Source organism: Pelobates fuscus, chromosome 6 (assembly GCF_036172605.1).
Source record: "Pelobates fuscus isolate aPelFus1 chromosome 6, aPelFus1.pri, whole genome shotgun sequence".
Lineage (NCBI taxonomy): Eukaryota > Metazoa > Chordata > Amphibia > Anura > Pelobatidae > Pelobates > Pelobates fuscus.
The window spans coordinates 276,535,889-276,548,717 of NC_086322.1; the positions used below are offsets into that span (position 1 = coordinate 276,535,889).

General features: G+C 36.6%; 1 protein-coding gene across 1 annotated transcript; it reads right to left on the reverse strand.

Moving 5' to 3' along the window:
* Positions 1-549: 549 nt before the first annotated feature.
* LOC134614925 (keratin, type I cytoskeletal 47 kDa-like) lies at positions 550-10,164 on the reverse strand. The gene is made up of 8 exons (XM_063459199.1): positions 9,567-10,164; positions 5,378-5,460; positions 3,803-3,959; positions 3,539-3,700; positions 3,328-3,453; positions 2,468-2,682; positions 2,108-2,193; positions 550-1,170 (listed from the first exon to the last, which is right to left on the reverse strand). The coding sequence occupies exons 1-8, from the start codon at positions 10,119-10,121 to the stop codon at positions 1,073-1,075; spliced, it is 1,482 nt and encodes a 493-aa protein (XP_063315269.1). The 5' UTR covers positions 10,122-10,164; the 3' UTR covers positions 550-1,072.
* Between the last annotated feature and the right edge of the window lie 2,665 nt (positions 10,165-12,829).

Here is a 12,829-nt window from a genome sequence, read left to right on the forward strand (position 1 = left end):
GTAATAGATTATCCATAGACTTTACCGAAACCCAGTACTGGATATTATCTTATGGGCTCCCTGACCATATACTGACCATATATTGATAATAGTGCTACTCTTTGCTTATATTCCTTTTTCTTTTTTTTTTGTTATACGGAACTCTCAACCTGTTATTTTATGTAAATATCTCTGACCAGTTATATTTGTCTTATATGTTTTATCTTTTTGGGTAGTGGGTTTCTCAGAAATGGGATGACTCAACTTATTTATATTGTATTCCAAACCTATATGCATTGGAAGAGTTATATCTTAGATATATAAGACTTAATCTGATATACCCTATGTGTTGTTGTCCTTTCCGAGAAAGGTTGTTCTTTTGTAATACCTCTCTCGGTTGTTGTATTGTATCTTCTTTGTCGTTTCTGTTTTTATTACTATAAAACTTAATAAAAAAAGAATGAAACACAGATTTACATGATTGATGCAACTTGTTAATTTATTACACTTGTTTATTTAAAGAGAAAAGAGAAGTATATTGCCTTTTAAACTTAGTTTATGAACTGCACGTAAGTATTTGACGCATGTAGATCCCTCCACCAATAAGAAATAATTAATTGCTTCACTCCACGCTTTAATGAAGAACTGCCATCTTCTAAAATGCTGGTGTGGGCAGCCATTTTGCAACAATTTTCATTACATCTGTTTAGTAAAAGCTGATTGGTTCCCTGAGAACTCACAACAAGTGAGTGAGTAATTATACAGAACATTCAGAAATGCAAGATGTATTTTTCTGAGTCAAAAAAGTGACTAACTAGTATAATTAATATGTCTAAAACATGGGTAACTATATTAAGTTGAAAAGCTCAAAGTTGACAGATCCGTATTCATTTATGAAAGGGCTTATGAAAAATGTAACTCAATGCACTTCATTGCAAAGCAAAAATATTATTTGATTTCATAAAATAAACACAGCAATGTTATAGCAAGGTGTTAAATAGAATGAACTTATCTAGCCAAAGTAACTTATCCCAATGAGTTTAACTGGACAATAAGCAGACTTAAAACATGATTATAACCGATGTCCATTCTCTCACAACTTTTGCTCAACTTTGTTCACTTTTGTTGAGACAACTTTGCCGTCCACTCTCTCCTCAACGATAGTGGTGACGTATGTGCTTTTCTTTTCTTCTAAAAACCAAAAAAATTAATAAAATATTGATAACAATTAGAAATGGGCTGGGATTGGGGATCTCGTTAATTTATGGGTAATTTTAGAAACATATTGTATTTAAGAAAAACAAACAAAAATACATTTGTAAAACCTTAGCAAGCATGTCTTGACAGTTTTTGATTAATGGAAAAATAAAAATAATGCCCATTTGAGAGGGTTTGCTTGGAACAGTCATATTTTTCTCTCTTAGTTTGGGTTGACCAACCCGAGCAAGGATCTTCACTAATTGGGGTACATCTAAAATTGACAGAAAGTTTTCATTTTGATTTATATAAGTTTTGGAAGAAACTACAAAAATACGATTGTTAAATTGTGTCTGCTTAATGGTGCACTATCACTAGCCAGGAAAGATTTTAATATTATGTGAACATATCCCTATATTCAATTAATATATATGTGTGAGGTGTGAAAAATATCTTTTTACTTTTCCTCTAGATTCAGCAATTTTGTTCCCTCCATCTCATTCTGTGAGGATAGCAGACCGGGAAGAATTCACAGACTCTTAATTTATGTGTTTTATTTGTTTGTGACTCTTCTCTTAGAGGATACAATTGGTTTTTATCATATTTATGTAATTAAATTGATTGTACGTACATGATATTTTAAATTAATGAATTAAAATATAGCTACTCAAAATTATAGAAAACTAGTATACATCATATCAACTGGTTTTCAGCTTACATTTGCTATATTGTGATGAATAACATCCATACTGATTTTAAATTTTGGAAGAAAAAAAATCCAATTTATGCTACTGAATTTAAATAAAACAGGGATCCTTGACAGTTGTGTTGATTATTAACATTATGGATGAGTTAACGTCATGGAAACATTAATTGCATATTTTTATTTTTCCTGTTTTTAGTACGTTCTTTTTATATACAATGGGATTACCTTTGCGAGATCCTGAACTAGACCCTGAACCACCTCGCTGGCTGCCGCTCTGACCACTGCTTTGACCACTGCTTTGACCGCCTCCACTGTGGATAAAAAATTATAATTAATATTTAGTTAAACCCCGAATATGGTTCTTGTATACAAGTATTTCCAATAAGCGAAAGTAAGTTAGCACATACCTTTTGTGTTTTTAAAATAGTATAAGCAGATATTGTTTGCAACAATTTCAATATATCTAATAATAATAATAATATATTTTGGGATTTTGGAAAATCAACTTAGATTTGTTACTATATCTGCTGGTGTTTAAAGGAGGTCTTCTTTTATTGCATTTAGTCTAGAACGGGCGGAACTTACCTTTCACCTTCCAATAGTTTGCGGTAAATTTGAATTTCTCCCTCCAGTCTGTTCTTGATGTCCAGGAGCTGTTCATACTCTGAGCATTGATTTTCTGAATCAGCACGGATGCAAGCTAGCTGTTCTTCTATACCAGAAATTGTTATTTGTAACTTGGAAAGCTGAGCACAATATCCTCCTTCTGTCTCTGCCAGTGATTGTTCCAGAGCATTTTTCTACCAGAAAGCAAATACAAACAGGCTTAATATACTGATTATACTGTATTAATACGTTGAGTTTGTAACTGCACTATTGGCATTTTGGAACAGAATGTTTTCTAGCCTTGAAAACCTATAAATAAACAGATGTCTTCAGGAACATTTCTAGGACCTTCGTAATGAATAAAGTTAATTGTTTGTTTATATGGTAATTATAGAAGTCCAATAATTTTTACAGAATTGTGTTCTTCTAGGGTTTTAGTTCAAGGTTTTCATGGTACGTAAGTTTGTAAGAGGATCTTTTCTCTTAGCATTCAGAAATAGTGCCCATTAGTTAAAGCACAATTCCCCCATCTGTGATGACATACGTACCTCATGGGATATTTTAAGAAAGAGGTAAAGGAAACACAATTTTTGAGGTTTACAAGTGAATGGCACTTTGCAATTTATGTTACGTTCAATAATATTTGTTCAATGGTCAGAATTATTCCCACATTGTTTTCAAGGCTAACTGTGATACAATGAATCAAAGGGACACTCTGCTGCACAAATAGAAAATAAATATATAAACGATAATAACCAAACAAGCTGAAGTGGGGTTTGGAGTGTCCGTTGTATTAGTTTTCTAATGGTTTTTAGTATTGTCTCTACTTCATACTGTACCATGGAAAGCTGTGACTGGAGTTCAATCTCCAAGGACTGAAGTAAACGCTTTAGGTCAGTGACTTCACTCTTAGTAGTCTGGACCTGCTCTGCTCCTGCTGATATTTCTTTCTTCAGATCATTACTCTGGGGAAGGGGAATAAATGCATTACTTGTTGCTCTTTATTTTTATGAAGATCTGGTAAGGTTTATGAAAGATGAGGATAATTACCATTTGGTTGAACCTGTCTTCAGCATCCCGGCGGTTTTTTTCAGCCAGGGCCTCGTACTGAGCTCTCATGTCATTTAGAATTTTGCCCAGATCTATACCAGGAGCAGCATTCATTTCAACGTTGACTTCACCCACTGATGTTCCTTGGGAACCTTTAACTTCCTTGATGATAAAAGACAGAAGATTTTTGCCAAATAATTAGTTTCTTACATCAGCTCGGTATTTGATATCAATGTGTTGAATTTAAAAAAGAAAAACTCTTACATCCTCATGGTTCTTCTTCAGATAAGCAAGTTCTTCAGTAAGACTTTCAAATTCTGATTCCAGGTTCGATTTGGCCATAGTCAGTTCATCCATGACTCTACGTAGGCCATTAGTATCAGCCTCCACATTAAGGCGAAGGGCTAGCTCACTCTCATACCTGTAGAAATAAAATAGGATATTTCATCTACCGCCTTTATTTTCCAGGACAATGAGGTATATTGACTGTTAAAGGACCACTATAGGCACCCAGACCACTTCAGCTTAATGAAGTGGTCTGGGTGCCAGGTCCTTCTAGGGTTAACCCTGCCTGCTGTAAACATAGCAGTTTCAGAGAAACTGATATGTTTACAAATTGTTAATCCAGCCTCTAGTGGCTGTCCCATTGACAGCTGATAGAGGCGCTTCCGCGCTTCTCACTGTGATTTTCACAGTGAGAAGACGCCAGCATCCATAGAAAAGCATTGAGAATACTTTCCTATGGACTGGCTGAATGCGCGCGTGGCTCTTGCCGAGCATGCGCATTCAGCCAATGACATCAGAAGAGGGAGGAGAGTCCCCAGCGCCGAGGGATCCCGGCGCTGGAGAAAGGTAAGGATTTAACCTCCCCCTTCAGCCCGGTGGGAGTGGGACCCTGAGGGTGGGGGTTTGTTTTCCTGACACTATAGTGGTCCTTTAACTCCTTAAGGACCAAACTTCTGGAATAAAATGGAATCATGACGTGTCAGACATGTCATGTGTCCTTAAGGGGTTAAGAACATGAAAACCATTCACTGTAATAATTTTTCAAGAAATCTCAAGTCTATACTATGATATGTCCAAACATGTAAAATGTCAAGATTGCATTGTCATGGTATGACCCAAAAAATAATAGTTTAGGAGATAATTGGATTTGTCAAATGTATCTAAATAGTGTCATGTATATAATGTGGCTACCAGTAATATGTTTCCATCTATTCTTATTATCCTAATAACTCTGTATATATCATTACTTAAAGGGACACTATAGTCACCTGAACAACTTTAGCTTAATGAAGCAGTTTTGGTGTATAGAACATGCCCCTGCAGCCTCACTGCTCAATCCTCTGCCATTTAGAAGTTAAATCCCTTTGTTTATGAACCCTAGTCACACCTCCCTGCATGTGACTTGCACAGCCTTCCATAAACACTTCCTGTAAAGAGAGCCCTATTTAGGCTTTCTTTATTGCAGGTTCTGTTTAATTAAGATGTTCTTATCCCCTGCTATGTTAATAGCTTGCTAGACCCTGCAAGAGCCTCCTGTATGTGATTAAAGTTCAATTTAGAGATTGAGATACAATTATTTAAGGTAAATTACATCTGTTTGAAAGTGAAACCAGTTTTTTTTTTCATGCAGGCTCTGTCAATCATAGCCAGGGGAGGTGTGGCTAGGGCTGCATAAACAGAAACAAAGTGATTTAACTCCTAAATTACAGTGAATTGAGCAGTGAAATTGCAGGGGAATGATCTATACACTAAAACTGCTTTATTTAGCTAAAGTAATTTAGGTGACTATAGTGTCCCTTTAAAAAAATGTAAAACAATATACAATATACTTACTTCAGTTTGAAGTCATCAGCAGCCAACCTGGCATTATCAATCTGCAAAATTATGCTGGCATTGTCAATAGTTGCAGCAAGGATCTACAGAAAAATACCAAAAACCCAACATTACCATTACTTTATGCGCTAATACACATTGCATTTGTAGAAACATTTTTTAAATGTCAATGTCATGATAGTTTAAAGTGACTGAACTTAGCAGAACTTAGTTCATCCATAAATCACCACTTTCAACAAACACACATGGTGCTTAACATATTCTGTAACAAAGCATTACTATTGGTTTTTTTTAACCCCTTAAGGACCAAACTTCTGGAATAAAAGGGAATCATGACATGTCACACATGTCATGTGTCCTTAAGGGGTTAAAGAGGGGAATGTGTACAGAGCACCCACTGAAAGATGGCAGGCAAACTAGATGGGAGCTGGTAAAGCACATTGTGCTTAAAAAATGGAAGATGAAAGTTAATAAACTTGTAATTGTTAGTAAAAAGAAAACCCCACAAACAAACAAACAGATGTTTGGTGGATTTTGAAAGTGGAGCAACTAACTAAATGTTCCTTTGACTTCAATTCAATTTATTTTGCTATGGAAAATAATAGGTGCGCTCTATCCGCAGTAGTGTAGAAGAAAGGGTGGATAATTTTTAATGAATGCACGGACAATATAAGTGCAAAAAAACATGGTTTTTAACAAGTGTAATGTCTTGAATATTGTTGACCATTCTACTATATCTGTCTTGTAACTTTTAAATCTGTGACATCTACCGAGATAATCAGATTCTCATGCAGAGGTACAGCTTACAGCTTTCCAAGAGGCGAAAACAAAGCTATAATCTTAATAAACACTGCCACCCTTAGACACTATTTAAATTAAAGAAAGATCGTATTTAGTTGCCCCCTATTGCCCACTGCTGTGTTTGTCCATGCATAGACCTCTAGGCTCAACTAACAAGAGGCAACCTATGATTTACTCTTTTAATATGACTGATGATCGTATAGGTTGTAGCAACAGACATTAAATGCTAAGAAGACATGCATCGATGGTAGGCTGCAGCGAAGTGTGAGAGGGTGGTGCAATAAGAGGGTGGTGCAAATGGGAAGCCTAAAACAATAGAAAGGGAAATTGAGGGTGGAAGGAATCCTGAATTTGAGAAAGGTCGTTGTTTAATATCTTTGGTCTCCTGTCTTGAACTATGTCATAACCAATTACTGCCATCTACTGCCAGCTAAACCCAAGAGACAAAACCAGACACACCTAAAATAGAAAAGGGATGGATTTTACACACCTAAAAATTATGCCAATGTTTGCTAATCCTTTAACCTAAATTATGCCAGTGACTCACTTTTAATTCAGTATTATATGCAACACTTCAGACCTCAACATTTGCAAATTACCAACATTTTATTCCAAAGCATGCCATCGACACCTTGTCTAAATCCAATCTGTGCCCTCATCCTAAATGTACAACAACTGTACCGTTCAGTCTCTAATTTTTTTTGCAATACATGTCAACTCTCTACAGAATAAAAATCGATATAGTGATCTCTCAAGCAGTCAGTCTAAGTCCTGACAAATGAATGACAAATGTCTCAAATAATCCCTCCAAATACAAAGTTTTGTAGGTGGGCAGGATTGAGCATGGGGGGGGGGAAAGCCCAAAGACCTATAAGAGATTGTACACTAAAATTGTGATTGACTAAGAGCTGAGCTAGGATTGATGCAATGTTTATGGAATTGAACTAAGAATAGAAGGTTCAGAGATGAAGGGGGCATTCTGTAAGCGAATTTGATCAGAGTTCAAAGCAGGACAGAATACAAATATTTCTAAAATCTGTGTACTTTGGCGGTATACAATTACAGATACAAACTACTTTTGAACCCTAAACCACCCCAGCATAATGTCCTGTTGTGGAACTGTTATTACAAGATTTTACCTTCATGCATTTCAATGGGTGGTCTACCGACCTTGACTAAGAACAAGAGTCTCGATCTAGATCATTTTAACTCCCTCTTTAGTAAAGATACACAAATTTAAAACATCCAAGTTATGTTAGGTGCTTTTAATCATCATGAAAATCAATTGCTTAATCATCCCAAAATGTTCAATGACATATATTATTTTAGGTTTGGAGCTGTAGGTAATTAATACAGGTGTGGCTTGATTTGACAATTGAGAGAGATTATCTTTTGTACCTGGCACTTACTCTAATAAGTGACATGCCCTTTTCTTTAATCATTTATTAGGAGGTATTGCATATTCTGAGCGTTCATCACTACAAGAGTACTACTTTTATGAAAATAACACTTTGAGATTAGAATTTAAAGTTTTCAAAACAATCAAACCATGTATTTTTCAGTAAAAAATGTGCTGAACTAATCAATGTTCTTCAGTAACGTGTGATTTGTTTGGAAATTAAAGTGAATTCGAAGGGCAATAGGTCAAAATAGCAAAATCTGAATTTTTTATTTTCTCAAAATCAGCTATAATTTTAGCTTACCTATTTCTACCTAAACTTTTAAATTCACTTTGAATTCATGACAATTCACACTTGACTGAATCGCCCTGTGCAAATCCCTTTTTTTTTGGAGGCTCCCCATGCTGTTATTTTTCTTGTTTTTGAGTAAGTTATATTTAACATATTTGGTATCTAAAAATTAAGAAATGCAAATCGTGTGATTTCAGAATTATGGAAATCTGACAAATAGATGGCAATTTTTAATTTCAAAATCAGAAAAAAATCCTCAATACAGTTTTTTTCACAAACTACTATTTTGATTTGCAACTAGCAATTCTCTTGTCAATTCTCCGTAGTTCACATTTAACTGAATATTACTAGTTTTGACATGAATTTCACACTAACAGGAAATATAATAAAATTTTTCACTATTTCTGGTACTTGCTCTGTCATCAATTGTATTATTTATGACAATGTAATATATCCTGGGAATGTCTATCACCAATCAATTCATAAAAAATAAAAAAATAAAAAAAATCTTATTAATGTTTACGTTATATACAGTTTTAAAATTTTCTAAAAAATTCTCATACAGTGATCCGCGATGAGGTCACTTAATTTTAATTACTTTACAATGCTTGAATCTATATTTAGCATGGAATAAGAATAGTTTTATTTTCTGCAAATAATGGTAAAATTGAACAGTTCAAGAGAAAACATTTTGCAAAATATAGGTAAGCTTGCTGGGCTACAAAATTAAGACACACTCAGTACTTGACTTGACGTGACAAGGGTTTTTGTGCAAGCCTGCTTTGTACATTTTTTTTATAAACCACACATGTGACCTTTTCCCCTGCAGTCCTATTGGTTACCATTCAGAAAAACAAAGATACGTGTGTTGAATACACTTTGTGATTAAAAAGCACTCTACGTCCTCTTGTATCATGTAATACTTAACTTTATTTGAGATTCACGTTACAATTCACGTGAAAGGCGTTTACTTAAGTGAGGACATGTCAAAGGAATAATTCCAAAGAGCTTGACGCATTTCACGAATGATGCTTATTCATAATCAGTCAACACATTGGTCTACATAATTAACTCTTTTGATGGACTGGTTTACAACATAGCCTTCAAACAGTATAAATCAACATTGTTCACTCATTTCTTCATTTACTTAGAAACTGACATGATCTATACCAACAGCAATACTAACAGAAATCAACAAATTCATATTTTTAGATTTACCCTACGAGCGTACCTATAAACCAACAAAAAGTTTAAAAGAGTACCTAATATACACAATTAATTTCGATTAATAGCAAAATATCAATAAATAGTAATTATCATTTATACAGGAGATATACACATTAATGGATACAAGAAAAATAGAACAGTTTGCATATTTTGTTCTTGAGAAAGGACCAGGCACTACAAAACAGTTGATATAATAACGTCAAATTCCTTGCTTCATCACATTCCTGCGGTTTGACAATATTGGCCTCTGATGCCTGGGTTCCCTTTCTACAAAAGTTCCTATCTTAAGATATCATAAAAAAAAACACCTTATTGATTAAGATTACTTTTGTTTTAAATACTGAGATCTTTTACCAAGAACCAAGATTCATCGTTTTCATTATTTTTGTTAATATAAATCAAGATTAAAAGAACTATTTCATCTATTCAACAATATAAACAAAACACACAAGTCTTCTTTTTAAACTAACCTTTTCTTTCAGGTCAGCAATTTCCTTATAATATTTGCTGTAGTCTTTTCCTGGTTCCCCAGTTTGCCCTCCTGGACGATTTTTTTCATACCATTCCCTAATCTTACGTTCAAGTTCAGCATTTGCCTCCTCCAGTGCACGGACATTGTCCAGATAGCTGGCCAAACGGTCATTGAGATTCTGCATTGTTTGCTTTTCATTGGCAGGGAAGGAGCTGTCGCCTCCACCAACGCCATAGCCTCCACCAGCACCACCACCATAGCCACCACCAGCACCACCTCCATAGCCACCACCAGCACCACCTCCGTAGCCACCACCGGCACCACCTCCATAACCACCACCAGCACCACCTCCATAGCCACCACCAGCACCACCTCCAAAGCCTCCTCCTCCGTAGCCACCACCACCAAAGCCTCCTCCTCCGTAGCCACCACCACCAAAGCCACCAATGCCTCCTCCACCACACTGGCCAATGCCACCACCACCACCACTATGGCCTCCAGAGAAAGAAGTTGAGCTATAGTTCTGAGACTGAGATAGTCTGGAATAGGACATGATGTTCAAGCAAAAATGACCCCTTTCCAAGTAGAAATGCAGCTCCTTTGGAAAGTGTGATATGACAAGGGATGGTATCCGTTTTTATATACGGTACCAGGGTGTGTCAAATCTGAATTTTATTTATTTATTTTTAAAAGCATAGTTGCTTGCCAGCTTATTGCTACTTTCTATGCCGAAATCAATTATCATTATTAATAACATTGCATAAGTTTACCCTCTGGTCTTTTTCCCTTAGGTTGTTTGTTATGCTAGTGGAATTGATGGGTGGAGTACAGATAATTATTAATTTGCAGCATTTCACTTTATAGAGGAACACTTGATTAGAAGACCTATTGTGCTGCACATGGTTTGTAAAGTTTCATTCATGAAATTCACAAACATAAAAAATGACCCCTCTAATGACCCCTCTAACACGTAATACTCAAACATACACATAGCATATGGTTCTAAAACACATAATAATGCCATATATATATATGTGTGTTTTTATCCTAATCTCTGCATTTTGCATTATTATATATTTATACAATATGCATTATTATATTTTTAGACAGCTTTGACTTTGTATATGTCTTGCACGTTGTGAGGCAGGGCCTCCATGGATCGGATGTGTTGTTCCAGCATGTCCCACAAATGCTCAATCGGATTGAGATCTGGGGAATTTGGACACCAAGGCAACATCTTGAACTCTTTGTCATGTTCCTCAAACTATACATTGATTTTTTTGCAGAGTGGTAGGGTGCATTATCCTGCCATCAGGGAACACCATTACCATGAAGAGGTATATGTAGTCTGCAACAATCTCTAGGTAGGTGGTATGTGTCATAGTAACATCCACATTAATGCCAGGACTCAAGGTTTCCCAGCAGAACATTGCCCAGAGAATAACACTGCCTTCACCGGCTTGCTTTCTTCCAATAGTGCATCCTGTTGCCATCGCTTCCCTAGGCAAAATGAGACACACACACACCTGGCCATCCAAAAGAGCTAGAAGAATGAGTTTTTCAGCAATTTGAGCTATAGTACCTCTTCTGTGTCATCAAACTAGGTGGGCTAGCATTTGCTCCCCACGTGCACCAATGAGCATTCGGTGCCCATGACCCTGCCACCGGCTCACCGGTTGGCCTTCCTTAAAATACTTTTGAAGCTACTAACAACTGCATACTTGTTGGGCTACTTGCATGGTCGGCACAGCTATCTGATATTCCCGTGCAGGCCGCACACGCCGATCAGGTTTGCCATGCACACATCAAAAATTTCATGAAATGTGAAAGCTGCTCACATTCAGAGCGCGTTCTTAAAGACACAGAGGGGGTGCTGCATCACTATCAATTCTACTTACTACACGTCGCTCCCTCGTCCTCATTCACTTATGTCCTGGGCTCACATGTGTGAAGTGGACGAATCAAACCACACAAATTACTGTTTATAATTCTTTGGCTCCATTTCCTGTGCACTATCGTGGTTTCTGTTCCTTGTACCAGTTTAGTGCATTCCTTGTTCCTGTCTGTTATTTCTGATATTGACCATGGCTATTTCTTGACTTAAGAGTATTTATGTAACCATTACCTGGCAAGTTTATACATCTTCCTGTTATTTTGTTTTTCTGAACCCGGCTAGTTATTCGATTCTTCTGTCTGTCTGTTACTTTGACCTTGACCTAGTATTTGGCTACGATTTCTCTCTTTTGTACGTTAAGTGCAGCTACTCTAAGGTCCGGTAAGGTAAGGTAATATATTTGTTCAATTTAATTAATAGTCGTTATTGTAAGCTCTGCATGTTAGGGTCAAGTACCGTGATGATATCGGGAACACCCCACTAGACTTGCCATTTTGGAGATTCTCCTATCCAGTTGTCTAGCCATCACTATTTGGCCTTTCCCAAAGTTCCTCAGATCTTTTACTGTACACTTGTTGCCTAATATATCCCAGGTGCCTTTGTAACAATATAATCAATGAAAGATGAAAGATTTTTCCTAAGAGACGAAGAAAACAGAGAAGAGCATGCAGGCCTCCACAATAATAGCAGAAGAATCATATCGCATATTCACATAGTTCAGAGTGCAGTCTCAGGGCAGTACAATTGGTATACAATGCAAGTACCCCCAGTATCCACTGATATATCAATATTAAGCTTTGCGAGGGAAGTACATCATCCCATTGCGCCTCGTTCATAGAGCTTCCCTATTAGTCCGGGGAAAACCTGAACGTAATATACAACCCTATCCGTTTACCAGACACAACATAAACCATTTTAAGACCTGCGAGAGAGTATAGCATAGAGAAGGAGGATAGCTAAAAGAGTGAAAGCAAAGACAACCTCCACCCGAGAAGTCAAACTCCCCCAAGCCTCCTGCAGCTTGAATTCCAGTCAGACATCATAGATCACGCCCCATTTATATGGTTTATATTGTTCACTATGGTTGTCAGTTCTCAGCATGCTTGGAACCCATTGCAAGCAGAGATGCATGGAGCATCTCAGCAGCCTGTATGTCCTCAACTCTCTGTAGCCATGATTCCTTAGATGGAACCTCTGTCTTTTTCCAAAAAGTCAGAACCAGCACCTTTGAAGCGTTAAGTAACTGGCATAAAATGGATTTCTTATATACTGAAATAGGTTTGAAGGACCTATATAGCAAAGTAAACTCAACAGATTTTTCAAAAGAGTCCTCCAGGATATCAACCACTGCGTCCTTCACCATATCC

Bases quoted from the DNA above. Each gene is read 5' to 3' on its own strand.
- LOC134614925 (XM_063459199.1), bottom strand. From the start codon at position 10,121: ATGTCCTATTCCAGACTATCTCAGTCTCAGAACTATAGCTCAACTTCT. The intron at 3,454-3,538 runs GTAATTATCCTC...CCCCTTCCCCAG, and splicing joins AAGACAGGTTCAACCAAATG to AGTAATGATCTGAAGAAAGA. The intron at 2,194-2,467 runs GTAAGTTCCGCC...TTTTATCCACAG, and splicing joins AAACTATTGGAAGGTGAAAG to TGGAGGCGGTCAAAGCAGTG.